The sequence below is a fragment of the Furipterus horrens genome, unplaced genomic scaffold, assembly GCF_987537825.1.
Source record: "Furipterus horrens unplaced genomic scaffold, mFurHor1.1.pri manual_scaffold_1, whole genome shotgun sequence".
NCBI lineage: Eukaryota > Metazoa > Chordata > Mammalia > Chiroptera > Furipteridae > Furipterus > Furipterus horrens.
Window position 1 is genome coordinate 33,399,234 of NW_028327171.1, and position 23,356 is coordinate 33,422,589.

General features: G+C 35.2%; 1 protein-coding gene and 1 pseudogene across 2 annotated transcripts in view; one reads left to right on the plus strand and one right to left on the minus strand.

Moving 5' to 3' along the window:
• The window catches only part of PHC3 (polyhomeotic homolog 3), a 68,115-nt gene that overhangs the window by 28,077 nt on the left and 16,682 nt on the right, over nt 1-23,356 (minus strand). The window contains exons 5-9 of one of the 2 annotated variants that reach the window (XM_090273675.1): nt 18,679-18,837; nt 16,543-16,641; nt 9,954-10,200; nt 2,598-3,469; nt 2,260-2,307 (exon numbers count right to left, since the gene is read on the minus strand). In XM_090273675.1, coding sequence (XP_090129801.1) covers nt 2,260-2,307; nt 2,598-3,469; nt 9,954-10,200; nt 16,543-16,641; nt 18,679-18,837 — 1,425 coding nt within the window. The remainder of the gene's footprint in view (nt 1-2,259; nt 2,308-2,597; nt 3,470-9,953; nt 10,201-16,542; nt 16,642-18,678; nt 18,838-23,356) is intronic. The other variant, XM_090273683.1, reaches the window with a different exon arrangement.
• Nucleotides 6,886-7,705, plus strand: LOC150020861 (transcription factor BTF3 pseudogene; annotated as a pseudogene).

Genomic DNA, 23,356 nt, shown 5'->3' on the forward strand with positions numbered 1-23,356 from the left:
AGACAAGTATGGATTAATCAACCAGTCCAATTGTATCTGTGTAGCATTCCTTTCTTAGATATTACTTTGCCTTCAAAGATCATTATCTTTTTCTAAAATGCTAAACTCTCCTTAATATTAATGCTGTTACAACTTTTTCAAACACCTACTATAGTACCTTTTAAGGAATCAAAGTTTGATCATGCACAGAAGTCTGATTTTTTAAAAATAATGAGAATTGTAAGAGATAAAAAGAGGCATACCACAAAGAGCATATTCTGAAATAATTCATCCAAGAATACTGTAAAATACTTTTCATTTGTTATACTTAAGCCTAACTATACATTCTTCCAAATCGCCCATGTAAACGCAAAATAAGTTCATGAATAAAAGAAACAGACAAAAGCAGATCTGTCACAGACATCTGGCACCATCAGCATAAAAAAAAAAAAAAAAAAAAAAATCTAAAGGCAACAACTAAAACATGGAACAAAGCAAAGTGGAGGTTTTGCTGACAAAATAATTAGGGAACTGCACATCACAATTTCTGTTCAGCTCAAAACAACTATTCTAAAACTAGCAAATGCCTGACAAACTTACCTCAATAAAGTACATTAGTCCCATCTGTCTCCCTTTCCTAAATAAACCATGGAATATTGATTAGTTCTAAATAATCTACTCTCACCATATCTTATACCCAAACATCAATGAATAACCTTAGTTTTATGTCTTTTACAAATATATCTCTTAAAAATATATTGATTTTACTTTGATAATTCACACTTATCTTTCAAAATTCAAATCTCTTAAGAAGTAAATATATCTCTCTACCTTTAAATATTTAAAACATCAGGAAATTGTGAAGAAAGGTGTAATTTGTAAAGAAATGTTATTTAATAAAAAAAACATTTTGTCAAAGATAAGAAAAAAATATATAGCAGTTTAAATATAGCAGGCTAAGGTGCTCAAAGAGAGGTATGAGAAAGAAAACATGGAAATATCCATAGCAAGTATCCAATTATTCCAGTGACAGCAGAGAAAGATACCATTCTCACACACCCAAAAGTCTAAAAACAAAATAACATAAATTAAAAATTTTTTTTGAGAGAACAGGAAATAACAAATTAAAACCATAAATATTTTTAGCTTTACATGTTATGTTTTTGATATTTCTATTCCAAATTTGTTCTTCCAAAGTTTACCCTAACAAAAACAATTAGAAAAATATAAGGCACATAGAGAAATTTTATTTTTTACTTGTTAAAACCAATTCATTGAACCAGAGAGAAATATTATAAATTTTAATTAAATTTGATTTCTTTGAAGGTAATGTACACTTCAAAGCCTGTGTTTTTGTTACAATATCCATTGTAAACTCTCCAAACTCCAATAAAAGAAAATATAGAGACATGATAATTAAATGACAAACTTCTTTCCAGATGCCCATTATTGTTTTTGTTAAGTTCTGTTTTTAATGAAAGTGAATAGGAAATGGAATTCAATCTCTTTATGCCTATTACTGACAGCTTTAATGACAAGAATAAAGAATCTATAAATTTGCATCCTGAGGACCAAAATGTTTCCAATTAAGGAACACAATTTGAAACTCCTTCCCTTTCTGAGCAAATGGTTATTGGTTTAAGGGATAAAATCCCTTTACTGAGGTCTTTATATAAAGATATAAACCTCCTTTGGGAAAGACTGCTTTCTTTAGTTATAAATGATGAATTTGATCATTCTGCTAAAAAATTCTGAGACCTTATTAAATTTTTACTGTAAATTATTTTATAAAATTTAAAAAGTCCTTTAGAGAATGTTTAAAGAAAAACATTTTTCAAGACAATTTTCCTTTCTAGGCAACATGTACCATTTTTAGAGGTTTCTTCTGATAAATTTCACCACAAACGCAATTATTCAAAATTTTTACTCTTCCCAATATTTTTTTCATCCTCAGTATTCAATTCATCAACTGAGATTTTTTACTCTTTTTAAGTTAGAAATATTTTAAGTTTATATTATACCTTAGTAGAATTTAAAAATAAGTTTAATAATTCTGAAAAACGGTTTGCAGTTAAAATGTTTTCTGCAAAGCTGCAGTCTTTCCTAGAATAAATGTTTTTATAATTTAAAAATTGTATCATACAAGCATACCTCCACCTTGAAACAAAAGCTCCTAAAGGTCCAGGACTTCAGAATGCATACAACCGAAAAGGTTAGCTAGATAAACCATACGTTTAAGAACATACAATCCAACAGAAGGGATCTATGAAGGATAATCACCTTAAGAGAAAAAACTTTGTGCAGATGACACTGGTTCAAATGCATTCCCTTGGGGAAAAAAAATCAACTCTGTAAAGATAGCAGATGGATTTGTTTAAATAGTAATAAAATTAACGAGGGACGTTAATAACCATCACAAATTATCAAGCATGCAACCATACTAAAACAAATGGCAATTATTTTTTGCCCATACAGCATGTTTGTCAGACACTGACAGATGGAAATTTCAAGCTTTTTAAATTCACAGGCATGGAGCTCTATTGATGTAACATAATATAGGAGAAAATAGTCTTTACTTTCAGTTCAGCAAGAAAGTCAAAGAGCTTCCAAGGGCTTACCACTGGTGGATCAACAGGTGCTGGCGGTTGTACTTGTAGGTTTACCGCAACAGTCTGTGGAGGAGGAAGAGTCTGAAATGGCAACTGGACCAAAGCTTCTGCAGCTGGAAGCTCCTCTTCTGACACCAAAGCATTCTGTACCAAAACCTGGCCCTGGGATAGAATTTCAGGCTGCACTTGTAAAGACTGCATAGACTGCAAGGGTAGAGGTGGAATCTGAGCTGGAGGAGATGTCGACATCTGCGGAGGGGTTGCAATTGGGATTGGAGAGGACTGCAAGGTTGAATATTGCTGGTGTGATGCCGGAGACACAATCTGCTGACCTGGGGACACCAGGGCCGATTGCTGAACTGGGCCAATGTGTACAACAGGGGAAGCTGGAAGTGGAAGATGGGGTGGAAGATTCAGCTGTGCTGTTGGTTGCGCCTGATTAGCAGGAGACTGCTGCAAGTTTGGCCCTGGCTGGAGAGCGGATGACACAAGAGGGTGCGGCTGAATCAGTGCTTGTGGGTGAATAATTATAGTAGGAGACTGACTTGGTGAATGAGGTGGTGGAGGAGATACCACTACAGACTGCTGTGCTGACTGAGACTGGCTAGGAGACATTGTTAAAGGAGGGGGGTGGCTCTGAATTGGTGAACAATGCTGTGACTGGGCATTGCTGGGAGCTGGAGGAAGGCCATGGTTTTGGAGAGATATACAGTGCTGGGATGGGGGTGGATCTTGAGCTGGATTTTGGAGTGTGATTGGCTGAATTTGCTGTTGCTGCTGTTGTAATATCAGCTGATGATGGGAAACTTTGGGAGGTGATGAATGAAGAGGAATCTGCTGATGTTTTATTAGAGGATGAGGCTGAATTGGAGGATATGAAGCTGTGAGAGAAAAAAATGAAAATTAGTATTTATTTCAAAAATATAGATATTTTAAAATAAATTTAAAGGAGGAAAGTTTTTACATTAGGTCATAATCATCAGAAATCTATTAAGAAGTCTTCCAGTCAAGAGTGACTTGAAAATGTAATGGCAAACATCCTTTTCTTAGAAAACTGTACATTTCATAAAATAACCTGTACTGTGATAAGTTCCAAAAGAAAATTGCCTAAAACAATTAATTTATAAATCTAAATCTACACATGATTTATTCTAATTAAATTTTACAGACACCCAGAATATCTGTATTAACTTTTAAGAAAGTTTATGGACTTCTGGTCAAGATGGAGGTGACTTGTGGCGCAACCACAGAAAGAATTACAACCACAACTCAAAAACAAATAACAACCAGAACCATCAGAAAATAGAGCCAAATGGAAGTACGGCAACCAAGGATTTGAAGAAGCCACATTCATCCATGCAGCCAGGAGGGGCAAAGTCATGGAGACGGGGCAGAGGCAGGTGCATGGGTCAGACAAGTGCAGCAGCCTAATGGACGGTCCCACATTCACGTGTGGTGGATAAAAATCAGGAGGGATACCCAGGGAGCAAGCTATCCCAGCCCCAGGCCAGACTGCACAGCCCAGGGTTCCAGCACTGGGAAGATAGACTCCCATTATCTATGGCTATAAAAACCAGCGGGGCCTCAGGCAGTGAAAGAAACTGCTGGATTTTCGCCACTTAAAGGGGCTGCATGGTCTTAGAACTTACACAAACCCCAGAGCAGTAGCTAGAAGGATGCCAACTGCATATGGGAAATAGATGAAGTGACTGGAAACAGGGCAAGTGGTGGGCAAATTGCCAGAAGCCAGGCAGCAGCAGTGTTTCCTCTCCGAGCCCCCCACCACAAACAGAGCCACAAAGCTGTAAAATGGGTGACCCCACCCTGGCAATTACCTAAGGCTCCACCTCACATAATTTAGAGGTGCCTTTGCTACATAGGCCATGCCACTAAGACAGGAAGTAAAAGCAGCTCTACCTAACACACAGAAACACACACAGGGAGACTGCTAAATTGAGGATACAAGGAAATACGACCCAAATAAAAGAACAGAACAAAACCCCCGAAAAAGAACTAAATGAAACAGAGATAGCCGATAGCCAATCTATCAGATGCAGAGTTCAAAACACTGGTGCTAAGGATGCTCAAAGGACTCAGAGTACAGCAAAAAAATAAAGGAAGAAATGAAGGTTATACACAAAGTAAAATAAAAGAAAAATATACAGTGAACCAACAGTGAAGGGAAGGAAGCACGGATTCAAATCAACGATATGAAACAAAAGGAAGAAATAAACATTCAACCAGAACAGAGAAAAGAAACAAGAGTGCAATTCACATAACTGGGCTAAGACTGAAAATTTATGTTAGCACTTTATCAATGTGTTGATAAAGACTCTACATAAGAGTATTCAGTAAAATCTAGGATTTCTATAGAATGCCTTTCCTCCAAGGGGTTCAAGGTACTTTCACATTGCTCATTGTACTAAAAAAAAAGTATATAAAGTATTATTCCCTTTCTACAGATAAGGAAATAGTGTCTGCAAGCACAACAGCAAAGGCCAATTTTAATTCAATTTTTAAGTTATAATTAAAATTCAGCATATTCTTTAAGTACAATAGATATTATAGTCACAGGAATAAAAATTCTTTCTGTGCTCTAGAAGTAAGCAATCTTTTTTTAAATATTCTAGAGTTGTTAATAGTCTATCCTTTCACCTAGATTAAATTCTTCTTTGATCAGAAATCAAAGTGAGTCTATTATATTACTCCATAAGTCCAGCTGACAAGCACATCTATTACAGAATAATTATGAGGATATCTGAAACAATATTTCTGTGCTCCAGAGAATCATATCATGCTTTTTTTCCCCCTGATTTTCACACATTGTGTACGGGTGGCAAGAATTCTCGTCATTTCTAAAAGGCATTTAAATTCCCCGGTACGCAACGTGTTAATAAACAGTTTATGACTGTCAGGGTGGTATTATATGTGGAGGATTTATGACTGGAATCATCCCTCACTTAATGCAGAACTCTTCAATTACTATAAATAATATATTACTGTAAATTTCTAAATATGTTATTTCATTCAACAGTTACAACAACTGCATGATGTAGACAGGACACTACACTACCCAATATGTTACAGATGAAGAAACTCTCAGCATTAAGTGACTTGCCTGAAATTATAAGAAGCCATAGTCCTAACTGAGTCTGAGTTCCTATTATGGACTGAATGTTCGTATCCCACAAAATTCATATTTTTAAGCCCTAAACCCTAATGTGACTGTTTGGTGATAGGGCCTCTAAGGAAGTAATTAAAGTGAAATGAGGTCAGAAAAGTGGGACCCTGACCTAAGAGAATCAGTGCCCTGTAAGAAGAGACCCCAGAGAGCACGCTATCCTCTCTCTAGCCCTCAGATGAAAGGCCATGTGAGGACACAGCTAAAAGGCAGCCTTCTGAAAGCCAGGAAGACTGCTCTACCAAAAACTAAACACTGCTAGACCTTGATTTTGGGCTTTCCAGCCTACAGAACTGTTGTTTAAACCACCCAGTCTACGGTAACTTTTTAATGGCAACCTGAGTAGACTAATACAAGCTTTTCATTACACACTGAATTAATGTCTGTAAAAGAAGGGTATATATTTTTCCAGCTAGACTTATTTCATAAAAGGTCTAAAAACTGCTATAAAAAACTTGAGCTCTAATATAGTTAAGGATAATTTCCAGACATCTGCCTTATTTTAGGTATTAAAAATAGAATTATTAACTATCAAGTGGGATCTCCCCTTCAGGAAGAAATAGAGAAGAAAACCAAATGATTTTAGCACCCTAGAAATACATACAAGGAAACAATAACCATGTCCATTATATAATTTATTAGACTATACTACATTGGTACAAAGTAGATATATTTTATATCTGAAAATGACTTGTAGGAAAAGGCACTTTTCAAATTGAGGAAAATGACAAATTACCAATCCAAGAATCTCAAAAAAAAAAAAAAAAAAAGGCATAGCATCAAACCAACTTCCCACAAACAAAAGCAGAAAAACTAAAAGCGGAAAATAATAGCTTTTGCCTTGCCAGAAGATACAAATTGCTTTGAATAACCACAGTGTAAGGCTTGAACAAATTTTAACAAACATAATATGGTAGCTGCAAAGGTTTATATGACTTAGGATGTCCCATTTGGTTTTGTTTCTAGTCAACGACACATAGCATCTCGATTTTGAATTGCAATTGTCCTGAAACTCTGATGGTTTTCACCTACATAAAATACTGGCCATCAGAAGAAGACAACTAAAGATATTATCGCTCTAGCTGCCATCTTGCGTCCCTGCGTGTGCATGCTTATTTTCAGCTGGTCTGCCAAAGACCCCCCTGAGCACCAACCCTAGTCCCCCGCGCGGCCCCGTTTTCTCTCCAACAAGATGAAAGAAACTATCATGAACCAAGAAAAACTCGCCAAACTGCAGGCACAAGTGCGCATTGGTGGGAAAGGCACTGCTCGTAGGAAGAAGAAGGTGTTTCACAGAACAGCTATAGCAGATGATAAAAAAATTCAGTTCTCCTTAAAGAAGTTGGGGGTAAACAACATCTCTGGCATTGAAGAGGTAAATAAGTTCACAAACCGTGGAACAGTGATCCACTTTAACAACCCTAAAGTTCAGGCATCTCTGGCACTGAACACGTTCACCATTACAGGCCATGCTGAGACGAAGCAGCTGACAGAAATGCTGCCCAGCATCTTAAATTAGCTTGGTGCAGACAGTGTGACCAGTTTAAGGAGACTAGCTGAAGCTCTACCCAAACAATCTGTGGATGGAAAAACACCACTTGCTACAGGAGAGGATGATAATGATGAAGTTCCAGATCTTGTGGAGAATTTTGATGAGGCTTCCAAGAATGAAGCAAACTGAATTGAGTCAACTTCTGAAGAAGATAATCTTGAAGAAGTTACTGGGAGCTGCTATTTTATAATATGACTGCTTTTTTAAATTTTGTTTATGGATCTGATAAAATCTAGATCTCTAATATTTTTAAGCCCTAGCCCCTTGGACACTGCAGCTCTTTTCAGTTTTTGCTTATACACAAATCATTCTTTGCAGCAAATTAAGCTGAAGAAGCCTGGGAATAAAGTTTGAAACCAAGATTAATAAAGTTCTTTGCCTAGTAAAAAAAAAAAAAAAAAAAAAAGATATTATCACACTATCAATGAAAAGGGTGAGAATAAATGTCAACTCAGAACCAGATACTGGGAGTTCAGAGACTGAAAATCTGAAAATAGGTCTCCTTGCTTGAACTAACCAAAGGAGTTCCTAGCTTTTTCTGAAGGTAGCATTCTCTTTGGAGGGAATTAACCTATCCTCTATTATAATCTATCAAAACCATGGGAATCACTACAAATTATCCCAAGCAGCCACTCCAAACTCAATGGGTCACTGCTGCTTCTCACTGACTCTTATCAACACTGGCCAGAGGCTAGTCTGAAGCTGAGAATACTCTGGACAATTCAGCATAAAAATCCTGTTATCATCAAGCCATACAGAGAGCAAAACCTGGTACACACAGACGTTTATAAAAAAAAAAAAAATTCACACCTAACTACACTATGAATAAATTTATTAATTTATACATTATAACAAAAACTGAACTTATCTAAGATTCAGATTTAAGAATTCTAAGCAGTAATACTCAATTAATGCAAACAGAAAAAAATTGTGCTATAAGTTCCAGAATTCAAAATAGAAAAAAAAAAATCAACTATTAATCCAACAAATATTTACTGTCTGCCTACTGCAGATAAATACATATAAAGCACAACTTAGTACTGTCAGGATAAAAGGATGAAAAGGTGAATCTGAAAAAAGGATTAAGAATTAATAAATATAAAGTGCCTGATATTCTTATACTGCCCTCAAGGAGCTTACCATCTAGCAGGAGAGCTAAGATCAGTAAGTATATAAATAACTATAATAGAAAAAAGTGCCATAAAGGAGCATAAAAATGTTATACAAGTTCACTGTAATGAGAGATTTCTAACTAGGGGAATCAAACAATTCCTACATTTTGAGATTCGGTTACTTAAGAGAACACTGGCAGTATTAGCACAGAGGAAAAAAAGAGAACCAGGCTTAGGTGGAGAAAATGCAGACTTCAGTAGTGTAAAATGATTCTTTAAAAAGTAATGCAGTTATAAACAGACAGAAAGAAGATGCTTGCCTGATGAGGTTGGATGAATTTTTTTTTTTTTTTTAATGACAAACGTGAGGTGTCTAGACACACACACACACATTTTCAATAAACAATACTTATACTGGTATAAAAACATGTGCAAATATATTAAGATTAGGGGAGACCTAAGTATGCTGAAGAAGCAAAGAAAAAAATCCAGCATGAGGAAGACAAAAGATACAAAACTATGAAAGGAGGTCAGGAGCCAGTAAAAATGATGCAATCAATGCCACTAGCAAACATGCTAACTTTAAAGAAGCAAGCAGATAATTCCTTATCTTATTAAGAAGTGAAGAAAGCTCAACTATGACAAATTCTGAGATAAAGAGATGGTAAGGAAACTCACTCCAGATGGCTCCAACATTTTCAGCATGACAGCATGAGGACCAGGAAGCAAGGTTATCTGCAGATAGCAGAAGTGCACATGGGATTCAAAGGCTGATGAGATGAAAATGATTTAGCTGATTCCCTGACATCTTCCTCTCAGAGATGAAACCCAGAGGGATAAAAGCAGTGTGGTAAAGAAAATAATTGTAAGCCCTGGCTGCTGTGGCTCAGTGGATTGAGCGTCGGCCTGCGAGCCAAGTATTGCTGGTTCGATTCCCAGTCAGGGCACCTTACTAGGTTACACGTCAGGTCCCCAGTTGGGGGCGCAAGTGAGAGGCAACCACACAGTGATGTTTCTCTCCCTCTCTTTCTCCTTTCCTCTCTCTCTAATAAAATAAAATAAATAAATTATAAAAAAAGAAAATAATTGTGCATAATCCATATTTTTGGAAAATGATAAATCCTTCCCACTAATAACAATTTTTTTTAAAAGTTGCTTTTTTAAAGGCTTTTAATTTTATTCCACTAAAGCATATTAACTGAACTACAGACAGATCTTGTTTCTAAGGTAAAAGGTTTTACTGCTATAATAAGAGAGTAGCACTTAATGAAGATGCTAATTAAATGTCAATTGACAAAAAAAAAAACCTTTTATTATTATAAATTGTATTAGCTGCTGGTCTCTTTTCATTCTCTGTTTTCGAGCTACAATATTGAGATATTCGTTTTTAACTTATGAAATCCACATTTTAAAATGCTTTAAAAGTATCATTCTTGTTCAAGAAATGGACATCTTTTGTTTTGCTCTGCCTGCTAAGAAAATGAAAAATGCAACTATTTCCAACAAAAGTTTTATCCCACCTGGTGCTATTAACTGGTGAATACTTGATGTCCGGGTGACAGCTGTGCTTCGTGATTCCAGACTTGGGCTTTCTCCTTTCCTATTATTTTCTGGAGAAGGATCTCGTTGGCTGATTTTAGAACTGGTCACTGTTGTTTTGTTATGACAAATTGTCAACGACTGAGTTTGACTAGTGCTTTTTGGCGGACCATTCTGTGAGCTAGATAGCACACCCAACTTCTGGCTGCGTAATGTTAAATTCTGAACCTAAGAACCACATAACAAAAAATAAGGATGAAACAGATAGTATTAATTGATGTCATAATCATTACTATTATAACAATAATGACAACACATTTCTATTATGCTTTTCATACATAAATCTCCAAGCATCTGAAACAACTGATTAATCCTGAAGGAAAGGGGAGTTATTCTAAGTAACATTAAAAAAATACATTGAGAAAGAATCATTAAGAAGTAAATGAAAATGGAATATGTGTATATATATATATACATATATATATGTGTGTGTGTGTGTATGTATATATATATATGAACAATGAACTGTGAGTAAATTACTCTGCAACATACTGCATTTTAAAATTATTACCAGCTTGGAGACAGCCAAAGAGAAGGAGAAAGAGGAAGGTCATTCCAGGTAAAGGGAAAACTTGAGCAAAATTGCAGAGGTGGGGGGAGTCCAAGGTGTGTAGGGACTAATGAGCAGTTCCTTCAACTTCAGTCTGACTGCTCCATGCCAGGATTGTAAAACATTTTAAGGTTACAAGTATCTCATGGACTTACATAATTAGGAGAGTGTAGATACAATACTGCCGTCTTAATAAAGATGAGAAAGAGATAACAAAAAAGTTACCAGCTCTACAGAGATTATGAGAACACTAACCTTGTAAAAAAACTAATTCATCAAATCACCTATCAAACCATAATTATGGAAATCATGTCCCATTAATTCCTTTTTAAAGATAAGTTAGATTTTTGTTGTTGCTGTATGGAACACTCACTTGCTTTTGAGAACCCGATCTCATGAACTGAAATGACTGTGCATGGACTTGAATTGGTTTCTGTGACGGCTCCTGTCTATACCCAGTGCTCTTCTAAACATAGTGCCACTCTGGATGGTGGCAAAGATCATCCCGATTACAGCCGCATGAGGTTTGTAACATTTCCAAACAGCCAGGCAGAATATGTCTCTCCAAAAGCTGCCTAATGTTCTGACTATCTGGAATGAATGCACCAAATACATATGCTAGCACAGCCCTGGAAGGGACACTAAAGTAGAGGAGATTCTAAAGTGACAAAGCAAATGATATATTGCTGCTTTTTGAATGTTCTTCAGTTTCATGTGTGTCCTGTTTCTACAGCTATATCATTAACTGATGCTCAAAGGCTATAACCTACTCTTTCCAGGTGCCGAATGCAGTGTTCAGCCAATAGCAGGTGCTAAATAAAAGGTTACTTCAGGGAAGTCAGGGTTTTCATCAGTTCTCTTCTAAGCAATAGCTTAGAAGCATCTTCTAAGTGAGACTATAGGAAACATCTTCTCTGATATTTGTCAAATATTTCATAGCAATATGTGGAGTAAAAACTGTTGTATTATTGAAATTAATGTAAAATGTAAAATACCAGATTTCTCAGTTTGCCACTCAAAGCCCTTCAAAGTCAAGGCCCAAACCACTTCAAGTCCCCTTTTCCACTGTTGCAGTTCCACAATACTCATATTCCAGTCAAACTGTTCTACTCATCCTTTTCCAAACTACATTGCACTTCCTTCATTTAGAGCCCTTGTTTCAAGTTCCTCTTGCTTCAAATGCCTTTCTTCCTCAACACTCCCTCAAGGCCCAATAAAAATGCCACTCACTCTCCCAAAGAATCTTCCCAAAGTCCATATTGGCCTATAGCATTGACTAATGTATAGCTTGTTTTATAACTATTCGTGGTTGGGTCTGTGAAATACTGTGTCTCTGACTGGCAGTTTCTCACCTCTGACATTCATTTTTGTACTCCCTACAGTTCTGTGCTGCAGACATAACAGAAACTCCACAAGTCTAAGGTATCCTCTTGTATCTGACTCTGAAATATGTATTACAAGGCCTTTTTTTTTTTTTTTGTATTTAGTTCTATTAATGGTTTTCTTAGGCTAACATTAAAACCTATTATATTTTACCAAAAAAATCTCAATAAATATCTAGTGGAGGCATATTAAAATATTAAAAACTTGAAAATCTGAAAACTTTCCTTCACATGAAAAGTATATTCACAACATAATGAAGATTTGGTACAATGAATCCTAAAACATGTAGCAGTCCATTTCTATAGAATAATACACTCTTTTCTTTTAATTTTCCTTTTTATTTTCTGGAATTCTGAAAAAATATATACGTATCTGCTTATAGTCATATTATTTATATGAATAAATTTTAGACTAGGGCTATAATATCTATGGTCATCTTCACTTAAGTATTTACAGTAAGTTTCAAACATGTAAACTATACTTCTAAAGTATATTAGAAAGTTAACTTAGCTATTATTAGGAAAACTATATATTTATCTTTCCTTGACAGAGCTTCACTTTTGAAGAGAACACACCCTTTTTCAATAAAGAATATCAGGGCACACTGATATCCAACTTACACTTCATCTAAACTTTTCCTAGGATCAAATTATGAAAACTTTCTGACTTTTGAAAAAGTCTACATTTCTAGAGAAATGTTTTACCTAATTTCAGACCTTACATTTTCACGGTGGATTACCCAAATACTCTCACACCAATTTTTCAACTTGAATCTAAGAAATACTGTGTGAATTACTATAGCATCCCTTCTTTACAGACGAGGAAACTAGGAGTTAAGGTCACACTACTGGCAGTAGAGCTGAGTTTCTAGGTCTTAAATCCCAAGGGCTGTTTTCTTCTCAATTCACACAGCGTTCTCCAGATAGCCATGGTAAGATTTCTTCCTTTTCTATAAACACACTTTTAGTCCTATCATATCTTTCTGAAAATGAGACTTTTTTCTAAATTAAAAAAGTTTTTTACATGGTGGGGAGAAGGGACGGAGCATTTATAATAGTATATAAGGGTAAAATATTCAAAATTTCTCATTTTTTCACAGTGTTACAATAAATTTTAATACTAAAAAATTAACTGTTATACTTACTTCGATCACTTAAAGAGTATTAAAATAAACCTTGAAATTTGGTATTTCTCAATTACACACTATTTTAAAAATATAAGTGTTAAAATTAACAAAGTGGAGCACAAATTTTTCAAAACTAACATCCCAGAACTTGAGGAAAGTTACCACTGGAATATTCAAAGTACTAGCATCACGTAACCACTGCCAGCTTCATTCACTGCCATTTCAAAAGCACAGCAGAGAAAAACATTTGTAGAGAAATTCCTAAAGGTTCCTCAAAATCTATCCATGAACTAAGTCAGACTATCACTGAACCACATACCTGTATCACATTAAACTGAAGCCACTTTTATAAACTTTACTATGTTTATTATACTATTAAATACACTGTAAGATGTCTTCTCCATGAAAATCCACAAGACAGATTGTGCTCAAAAGAGCATGTTAGTTGTATTTTCCTAACTGGTTTATTTTACCTGGGAAACTGTAAATCCTTTAAATGGTTGTATTTCTCTCTTCACTGTTAGCTACTTCAAAGCTAAGAACCAAATCTGTGACTTGTCTTTAGACAATATATAACAAAAATAGTAATTAATGGCATGTGATATCTTATGTGCCAGACAGTATGCTAAGTACTTTATGATCATTGTCTCCCTTATTTCTTATAACAACTCTGAGCTATCACTTCTAGTTTACAGTGAAGTAACTGAAGTTTTAACAAAGGTAATAAAAGATAACTTTTAGTGAATGCTAACTATGTATCAGACACTGTTCTGTTTTTCATTTATTAACATATTTAATCCTCACTACAGCCCTATAAAATAAGCACTATAATTATTTTGTAAATATATATTTTATTTTATATTGTTGAAACTGAGGCAAGGGATTAAGGATATCCAATGGAAAAGTGGTAGAACATGTATTTGAACCCAGAGTCTGACTTCAGAGTCCAAACTTATGAACACTATGCTCTACTATGACCTTGTCCCAAAACAATCAACTGGCAAGTGACAAAGCTGGCAACTGTTGCTTACGTCAGAATTTGGACCCAAGTCTTTCCATTTCCCCTTGCAAAAAAAAAGTACTAATGAGTACCTATAATGTTCTAGACACTAAACATATATATTACTCATTCTTCAACTCACTCTGCAAGTATGTATGACTATTAGAGATTTTTGGTAACTTGACTAAAGCCATAAAACTCATAAATAATGGAAGCAGGAGTTGAACTTAAGTCCCCACAGAACTTCAAGCACATAATCTGATAGCAATCTCACACCTAGCTCCATGCCACTTTCCTTTGCGCTTTTTTCCTTGCATGCTTCCAATTTATTTTATCTTGTTTTATTATATGCATCTTGTAAATCAATTAAAATTTTAGGTAGAACAAAATATAAATAAAAATTAAAACTGAAAATATTCTGCAAGTATATAATGATCTAGCTCTATTAGGTTTTTAAAAACCAAAACAAAACAGGAAAATTATTACTTCAACAAATCCATTTCACAAAGAGACATTATAAAAGCTTAGAGCTAAAAAAAACAAAGTTAACAAAGACAAAGGTCTCATTTTGTAAATATGAAAACTAAAGTCCAATAAAGCTCAGGAATTATGGAGGGTCACAGAGCACATTAGTAAAAACTTGAGTTTAATGGATCAACACCTTTATATGCTAATATATTAAAATTGGCCTTTGTTATTAAATAAAACAATATATAAAGAGGGTCTATGAAAAGTACCAAAGAATATTATTACTATCTCAATTTTTGCTTTTTACCAGAAGACTAAGACTATTAAATTAAGAAGCCAAGGATGATCCTAAAATATACCAATTTCTATGGAAAAATACCAAAATGGTATCATACAGATTAGTATTTTACTTAGTTGTTTTAATTTAAAATTTACTAATTCACTTTTACCAACTTTACTGAGGTATAACTTACATACAGTAAAATGAATGAACCAGTTCAATGAGTTTTGACATCTGTATACAACATAATACTACCACTCCAATCAGGATTTAGAACATCTCCATCACCTAGAAAGTTCATTCATGCCCCTTCCCAGTCACTCTCCCCTACCTCCTGCCCCACGTACCACCAATCTGATTTTTTTCACTATAGATTAGATTTGCTTGTCCTGGATTTTTGTATAAGTGGAATCACAGAGTATGTACTCTCTGGTGTCTGGCTGCTTTTGCTAATTATAATGTTTCTGAGATGCATCAGTAGTTTTTTTCTTTTTTATCAAGTAATATCCCACAATTTATTTATCCATTCATCAAAGAACATTGGTTGTTTCCAGTTTGGGGTTATTCTGAATAAACCTGCTATGAACATTTGTTTACATATCTTTATGTGGTTATATACTTTCAAATCTCTCACAGTAAATATCTAGAAGTAGAATCACAGGGTTACATGTTAAGCTATGTTTATAAGGAACTGACTAGCTGTTTTCCAAAGTGGCTGTACCAATTCACACTCTCACCAGCAATGTCTGAGAACATGGCTGCTCCATGTTCTCACCAGGCTCCTTCATTTCAGCCATTCTAGTGGGTGTGTAGTGATATTCATTGTGCTTTGATCTGCATTTCTATAACGATTAATGATGTTGAGCATTAAATTTACGTGCTTCTCAACCTTTTGTATATCTTATTTTATGAAGCATTCAAATCTTTTCCCCAACATATTGAGTTATAAGCATACTTTGCATATTCTGAATACAAGTCCTTTGTCAGATATATATATTCTGAACACTTTCCCCTCGTCTATGGCTTGCCTCTTCATTTTTGTAACATCTTTTGAAGAACAGTTTTCAATTTTGATAAAGTCCAACTTATTTTCTTTTATGGGTAGTGCTTTTAGTGACCTAAGGAAGCTTTGTCTACCCTAGAGTTGTGAAGATATTCCCTATGTTTTCTTCCATGGGTTTCATGCTTTTGCCTATTAACTTTAAGCCAAAATTCTATTTTATTTTATTTTTTTTTTTTTGTGAATGGTGTGATGAGAAAGTTACGGTTCACTTTTTCCACAGAACCAAAAAAGTAATATTCTATTCAATTTTTTATATTTAAAATTTACTCAATTTAATTCATTTTTAATCTTAAAATCCATCTTGACTTAGTATTAAATAACTGCTTGCAAAGGAATCTAAAGAATACATCTCACATAATAAGAAATAAATCTGCTTTACAATAAAACTAAACAGGTTGTCATAGCAAAAACTCATTTTCACTAATGTCAAATAACCTAAATACCTGCGTTTAATGGTATTATAACTTCTATAGAAACAAAGAAACTTTCTTGAAGTCCTTATCGTATTTTATTACCTTTCAATCTGAAATGTATGACAAAGAGCACTGAAACCATCAGTAACTTCAACACAGATTCATGTTTATCTTGAACCTGAAGATCCAGACCTTGAGTTCCATGTTACGAAGCCAGACAAGCTCACCTGAGTAGCTGCAGACTGACAGGAAGGTGACGATGACGACGAGACAACAGGGATGTCAGACTGTACAGCAGCCACAGTGGTAGCGGGTGTGAAAATCAGCTGTACAGACAGAAAAACCAAAAAAAAAATACTCTAAGACAAAAGAACGTGTCTCACACACAATGTATAGGAGGCAAGGGAGACTGAAGTTTGTGACAGAAAGACATGCAGTTTAGGACTGCCTCCTAAGCAAAAGGGTTTTACGTGACACAGAGAAGTTTCTGGTAAGAGAGAACTTAAAACAATCATAAACATTTTTGAAACAGCGCATGATTCTGATGAGTAGAAAAATAAATCAGTGCACAAAAAAAGAATATGTATTTAGGTAATATGAAATCCTCATACCAAATTTTGCTCCAAATAAACTACCATACTTAAATTTTTCCGGATTCAAAACTACTGTGGCAGGATTCGTAAAATGTAAGTTACAATACATAACCATAGTAACTACTCTTGAATACAAATTAAAGGGAAAAACATGAAAAGAAACCCCCAAGAGTCTTTTCATTCCTCCTTTCCACAAAAGATAACTATGCAATATACTGCACTATTTCTTTCACTCAGCTACATAGGATCTATAGTACAAACCTAGGTTGCTCTTGATTTTAAAACCATCTGTAAAGAAAAATTCACTCTAAATGTAAATGCCAAAACATGTCAAAATTCAACACCAAAACAGCATGCAAAAAAACGCTTCACATCAAAAATTAATAATAATAAAGGAAAGACATACTTGATTTATTTAGTAATAATCACCATCTCTTTTCAACTGTTTTTTCAATATTGAAACAGAATGCCATTAATTTAAAAAGGTAATGCAATCCACTCAGAAATTATCCCATTCCATTTAATAAATTATGACAGTTGTTTCCAAGAATGTGTAAATACTCTATTTCAAAATTGCATTGAGTTATTTAGTTCCTCAAAACCATTCCTGTTTAAATTAAAATTACTGATTAAGGGGATCTTTTAAGATTCAGTTCTTTATAGTATGTTAAATTTTAGTAAATTACACAACAAATTATAACTTTCATGAGAAGTTAATTTCCCATACAAACAGCTAAGAGCACTAAACCTAAAGAGACAATGTTCTATTTAGCTTGAACCACATGAAACTTCCAAGAAGTCAAAAATGGTCAAATTGGAACCATTTCAAATGGTTCAACCTAATTTTGAAGCATTTTATTAATTAAATACAAGCTCATGGTGGGAAAAAAAAACAGAAATACAGCAATGTCTACTGAATAATCTGTAAATAAAAAGTGGGTTACGTCATGCTTCCTGTTAGAAATATGATGGGTAACTTTCTTTGCAATTTTAGTGGAGATCTTCAGACAAAAAAAAATAAAAGTAAATAAATAAATACAGGCTAGTGCCAATTTTTTTCTCTAGCTGCCTGCAAAGACATCAAATAAAATAAATGTCAATCAATGTCTACATTCCTTAAAGAAGCTCAACAGTTAAATTAGGAAATCAGTATGTATTGAAATAGAAAATAGCCAAATTAACATTCCTATATTAATAAAAGGTCAAAGTGAACCTAAGAACACAAATCACTCTGCAAAATTTGAGATGTAAATAACCAAAGCTAAGAAACATCTGTTAAGTTAGCCGAAACTCCAATCCAGATGTCAGAGGATATCACAATATAAATTCTAACTTATAGTTAACAACCAAGTTTTTAACAAGATTTCATTAAATCTAAGATGGCAAAGATACCCAGTGATTATATGTATCACTATAAGTACCAATTTTAACTGTAAGATGCCATCAATTATAAAATGCATCTCAGTTTCAGATGTTAAAATGTGAAAAAAAGATTTGAAATCAATGAAATTTGATATTAAAAAATAATCACTCCTATGTACAGACCTGTCAGCTTCCCAATGTTGCTGATTATTATTTGATACACAAAGAAGGCCTACCAATTAAAAGAATTTTTCATGACTTAAATGTATAAGAGTAAGCACACGCACATAAAAAATTTGTTAAACATCTCTTAAGTATTAAAATGCCTCTTATTGCATCAAATCAGGAAACATTTTGATCTCTCTCAAGTCCGTAAACACTAAAAAAATTTGGTAGCTCACGTCTTACCATTTGAGCTCGGAGATACATTTGAGCTTGGCTTGCAGTTAGGGTAGGGGAGGTACTCCCTAGCAACATAGTCTGTTGGGTAATACTGCCGCTGGTAGAACTGGAAGCCTGGGAACGGCTTATTAACTGTGCAGGTGTAGGAGAAGTGGAGAGGTTGATCTAAGGAAGAAAACATATTAGGTCATAGGCTTCCATGTCACTGATTTTCACCAAGCTGCAGTTAGGCAATCAATAGTATATACAGTGGCTAAGGAACCTAAAAAAGGAGACTTCAACTTTGACAAACACCCCTCACTTCTTTGGGCAATTATTTGCACATATGCAAACAACAGCATTTACTGATTAGTTATCAGAACAATTTTGAAGGATATCCTCATTGTGTTTCAGTTAAGACTCCAGTATCTTAAAATATCCTTTTCACTACCTCCCAAAAAGTAGGGCTAATTTTCCATTATTTTAATATTTCACATAATAACTTAAAAACACTGAAATCGACAATTTATACTATTTTTTCATTCTGTCACATTCTGAGGGATTTTTGAAGTGAAAACTTAAAACAGATAATCCATTCATATGTACAAAAACATACATGTAACATATAATTAGTATAGCATTTCTCCTCAAAAGCTCTCAGAGAAGAAGAAACTACAACTGCTACTTCTCAAGCAGATAGAAAAATCCTGAACACTGTTTACAAAATTAAATTACAAACACTATTTTAAAATTTAAAACTACTGTTAAAGAATAAACTAATGCATATTCTGTTTCTAGGACACATAAAAGACTGGTATGTATGAAGACAAACTGGGTGGGGTAAGTAGCGCAAAGGGAGGCCTGTACACCCTTTTTTTATCTTTCTAATTCCAAACCACAGTCATGTATTATCCATTTTAAAAATAAATCATATTTTTAACAAGAGTAATATAATCCAACTTCAAATTCTTGTTGTCGACAAGCCAGAGAATAAAATTAAGAAATAGGAAATAAAGGAATCTTTAATTAAACTTTTGAGTCAAGCAACAAGGCAGATTGGACTTACACATCCACGTGCCCAAATACACTCACTCAAATGCTACATCAACATGAAAAATTAGGATAAATGAATTTTAAAAAGTGGAGAGGAGAAGGGAATTTCGATGTGTCAGAAAAGAAGAAACTCTAAGTGTAAAGTTCAGCTGATATCAAGGTAGACTAGAGGAAATATTGGCCTACAGATATAGAAGACCTGATATTGAGCCAATTTTGGGGAGAGCTGGAAGTAAACAAACAACAAAAACCCCTACTTTAGGCCAAGATCCTCAAAAAGGCTGCTCAATATACGAAAAGGAGGCTGAAGAAGCTCCACCCACATGCCTGAGAAACAGCAAGGCAACTAGCCATCTGCCCTGCACCCAGCTGGGGGTGAGGGGCTCCTATGAAAATCAAAACTCCAGATCAACGGAATGGAATAGAGAGCCCAGAAATAAACCCATGTCTCTATCATCAATTAGTATTTGACAAAGGGGGCAGGAGCATAAAATGGAGTAAGAAGAGCCTCTTCAACAAATGGTGTTAGGAGAGCTGGAATGGTACATGCAAAAAAATAAAACAAGACTACCAACTTACACCACATACCAGAATAAACTCAAGATGGATAAAAGACTTAAATGTAAGCCGTGACACCATATTAGTATTAGAGGAAAACATAGGCAGGAAAATTTCAGATATCCCATGCAGCACTATTTTCACCGATATATTTCCTAGGGCAAGGGAAATAGAGGAAAGAATAAACAAATGGGACTACATCAAATTAAAAAGTTTCTGAACGACTAAAGAAAACACCATCAAAACGAAAAGGGAACCAACCATATGGGAAAAGATATTTGCCAATGATACCTCAGACAAGGGTTTAATCTCCAAAATATATAAAGAACTTATATGACTTATATGACTCAACACCAAGAAGACAGACAACCCAATTGAAAAATGGGCAAAGGACCTGAACAGACAATTCTCCAAGGAGGATATACAGAGGGTCCATAGGCATATGAAAGAATGCTCAACATCACTAGCCATCAGGGAGATGCAAATTAAAGCCACAATGAGATACAGAATGGCCATCATTAACAAGTCAACAAACAAGTCCTGGTGAGGATGTGGAGAAGAGGGAATGCTAGGGCACTCCTGGTGGGAATGCACACTGGCGCGGTCACAGTGGAAAACAGTATGGAATGTCCTCAGAAAACTAGAAATGGAACTGCCTTTTGATCCTGTGATTCCACTGCTAAGATTATACCCGAAGAATCCTGAAACACCAATTCAGAAGAACCTATACAACCTATACAACCCTATGTTCATAGTAGCGCTATTTACAATAGCCACGTGCTAGAAACAACATAAGTGCCCATCAGTGAATGAGTGGATCAAAAAACTGTGGTACATTTACACAATGGAATACTATACAGCAGAAAGAAAGAACTCCTTCCTACCTTTTGCAACAGCCATGATGGAACTGGAGAGTACTACGCTAAGTGAAATATGCCAGTCCATGAAAGTCAAATACCATATGACCTCACCTAAAAGAGGAAACTAATGAACAAAACAAAATAAATGAGCAAAACAGAACCAGAGGCAAGGAACAGACTGACAGTGACCAGAGGGGAGGGGAGAAAGAAGGGGAAGAGTCTAGACAAGGATCATGTATAAATGACCCATGGCTTTGGTTAATAGGGTGGGGACTGACTGTGGAAGTGGTGGGGGGGAGAGGGCTGGGATGCAGCAGTGGAGAGCAATGGGGGAAAAACTGAGACAACTGTAATAGGACAATAAAATTTTAAAAATTAAAATTAAAAACAATTTTTTAATAAAAAGAAAGAAAAAGAAAATCAAAACTCCAGGCTTGCACCATGTCGGGGTACAGAATACAAGTTTATACTACATGTACATTTCCATAATTTATTCCAAGTATTGACATTTGCACTAGCCCAGGACATTTGTTAAAGTGAACAAGTGAATGGAGGAGGCTGAGTGAAGGTTGTGGAGGAGGACTTCTCTGTACTATTTCTGTAACCTCCTATGAGGCTATACTTATTTTTTTTTAAGTTTTTAAAAAACTACAGAGGGCATACAAGAGTTGGTTAATTAATTCTCTAAATTTAGCTGTGTCTTTTAAGCATGTCTTAGTTTTAGTAAAATACTTAACTTGTAATTTAGTACATAAACACAATATAATATACAGAATTAGTCTGCAATCTAGCTTTTACTCCTAGCACGCCACTAATCCCCATTAGCAATAATCAATTAACTCTCTGACAAATTTAGTGAGTTCTTTTCAGACCATTACTTCTCAACCTTCTTTCTGACCCATCTCCAAAATGTAAATGCTTTGTCCTCAACACTTTTCTTTTTAAATTCCTAAATTATCAGATCTGTTCCCATAGTTTCAAAGAAGTCAATCGTGATTACTCTACATCCTTAATGACAAACTCTTATTCTGAGCTCCAGATCCAAATACCTACAGAACACATCTTACTGGATGTCTCTTACCAACTCAAAATCAACATGTTCAAACACCAAACTCTATTAATCTTCTTAAACCAGAGTCTCCTCAAAATGGCCACTGGCATCTTTTAAAATCCCCCAAAACAGATTATCTGGGAGTCATCTTGATTCTTCCCTCCCCTTTACCACACATTCTATACCTTTAGTCTCCTCATTTTCATTTTCATTTTTAATCACTTATTTTGAGAGTCTGGGCCCATGCACTTCCACCAAGACTTCTTTAGCAGCTGCAAGTTGATCATCTACCTGAAATCTTGCTTCCTCCTCCTTGCCAGATAATCCTTCCCTAGTTTTATTAATATTAATTAACCACTTGAACACCTTCTGGGTAACATTCAACCTTCCCTGACTCTCTAGCATCATGTCCTCCCAACTCCTCTACAGAATTCTTTTCACATAAACCACATGAAGCTATTTGCAATCTAATGATTTCTCAGGCCTCTATGGCCCTGGTAACAATGCACTGGGCTGGACTGATCATCCCCCTACCCTCAAGCCTTATCCCCTCTCCACCTATGTAGTACACAGCTCCCTCTCAAAAATCTTCAGCTCTAATAACTTTTACAGGCATCCCTACACCCAACAGTAAAACTATTTCCCCTCCTTTTTGTCTGTTACCTTCCATATTCTTCTACTCTCCTAAATAACAGTTTATTTCTTTGAGGGTGGGGACCATGTATTACTCATCCTCATATATCCAGTATCTGTAAAAGTGTCTTCATTCAATAATGTTATTAAGTTAATAAATGTCATGCTATTTTAAGGCATACTTCAGAGTTTTAATGTAATACTTAAATAAACCCATCACAAAGAACATGAGTGTGTGTATGGGGCAAGGGCGGGGGGCGGGCAAAGAGAACAATTCTGGAATAGCTCCTAACAAAGCAGAGTGAAAATGCAGTGTGGTGATATTAGTTCAACTTTATTTTTGATGTGTTATATAATAAATTTTTGTCCTGACTGGTGTAGCTCAGTGGCTTGGGCATTGTGCCAGACTGAAAGGTCATCAGTTCGATTCCCAGTCAGGGCACATGCCTGGATTGCAGGCCAGGTCCTGGATGAGGGTGTTTGAGGCAACCGCTCAATGTTTCACACATCGATGTTTCTCTCACACAACAATATTTCTCCCCTCTTTCTC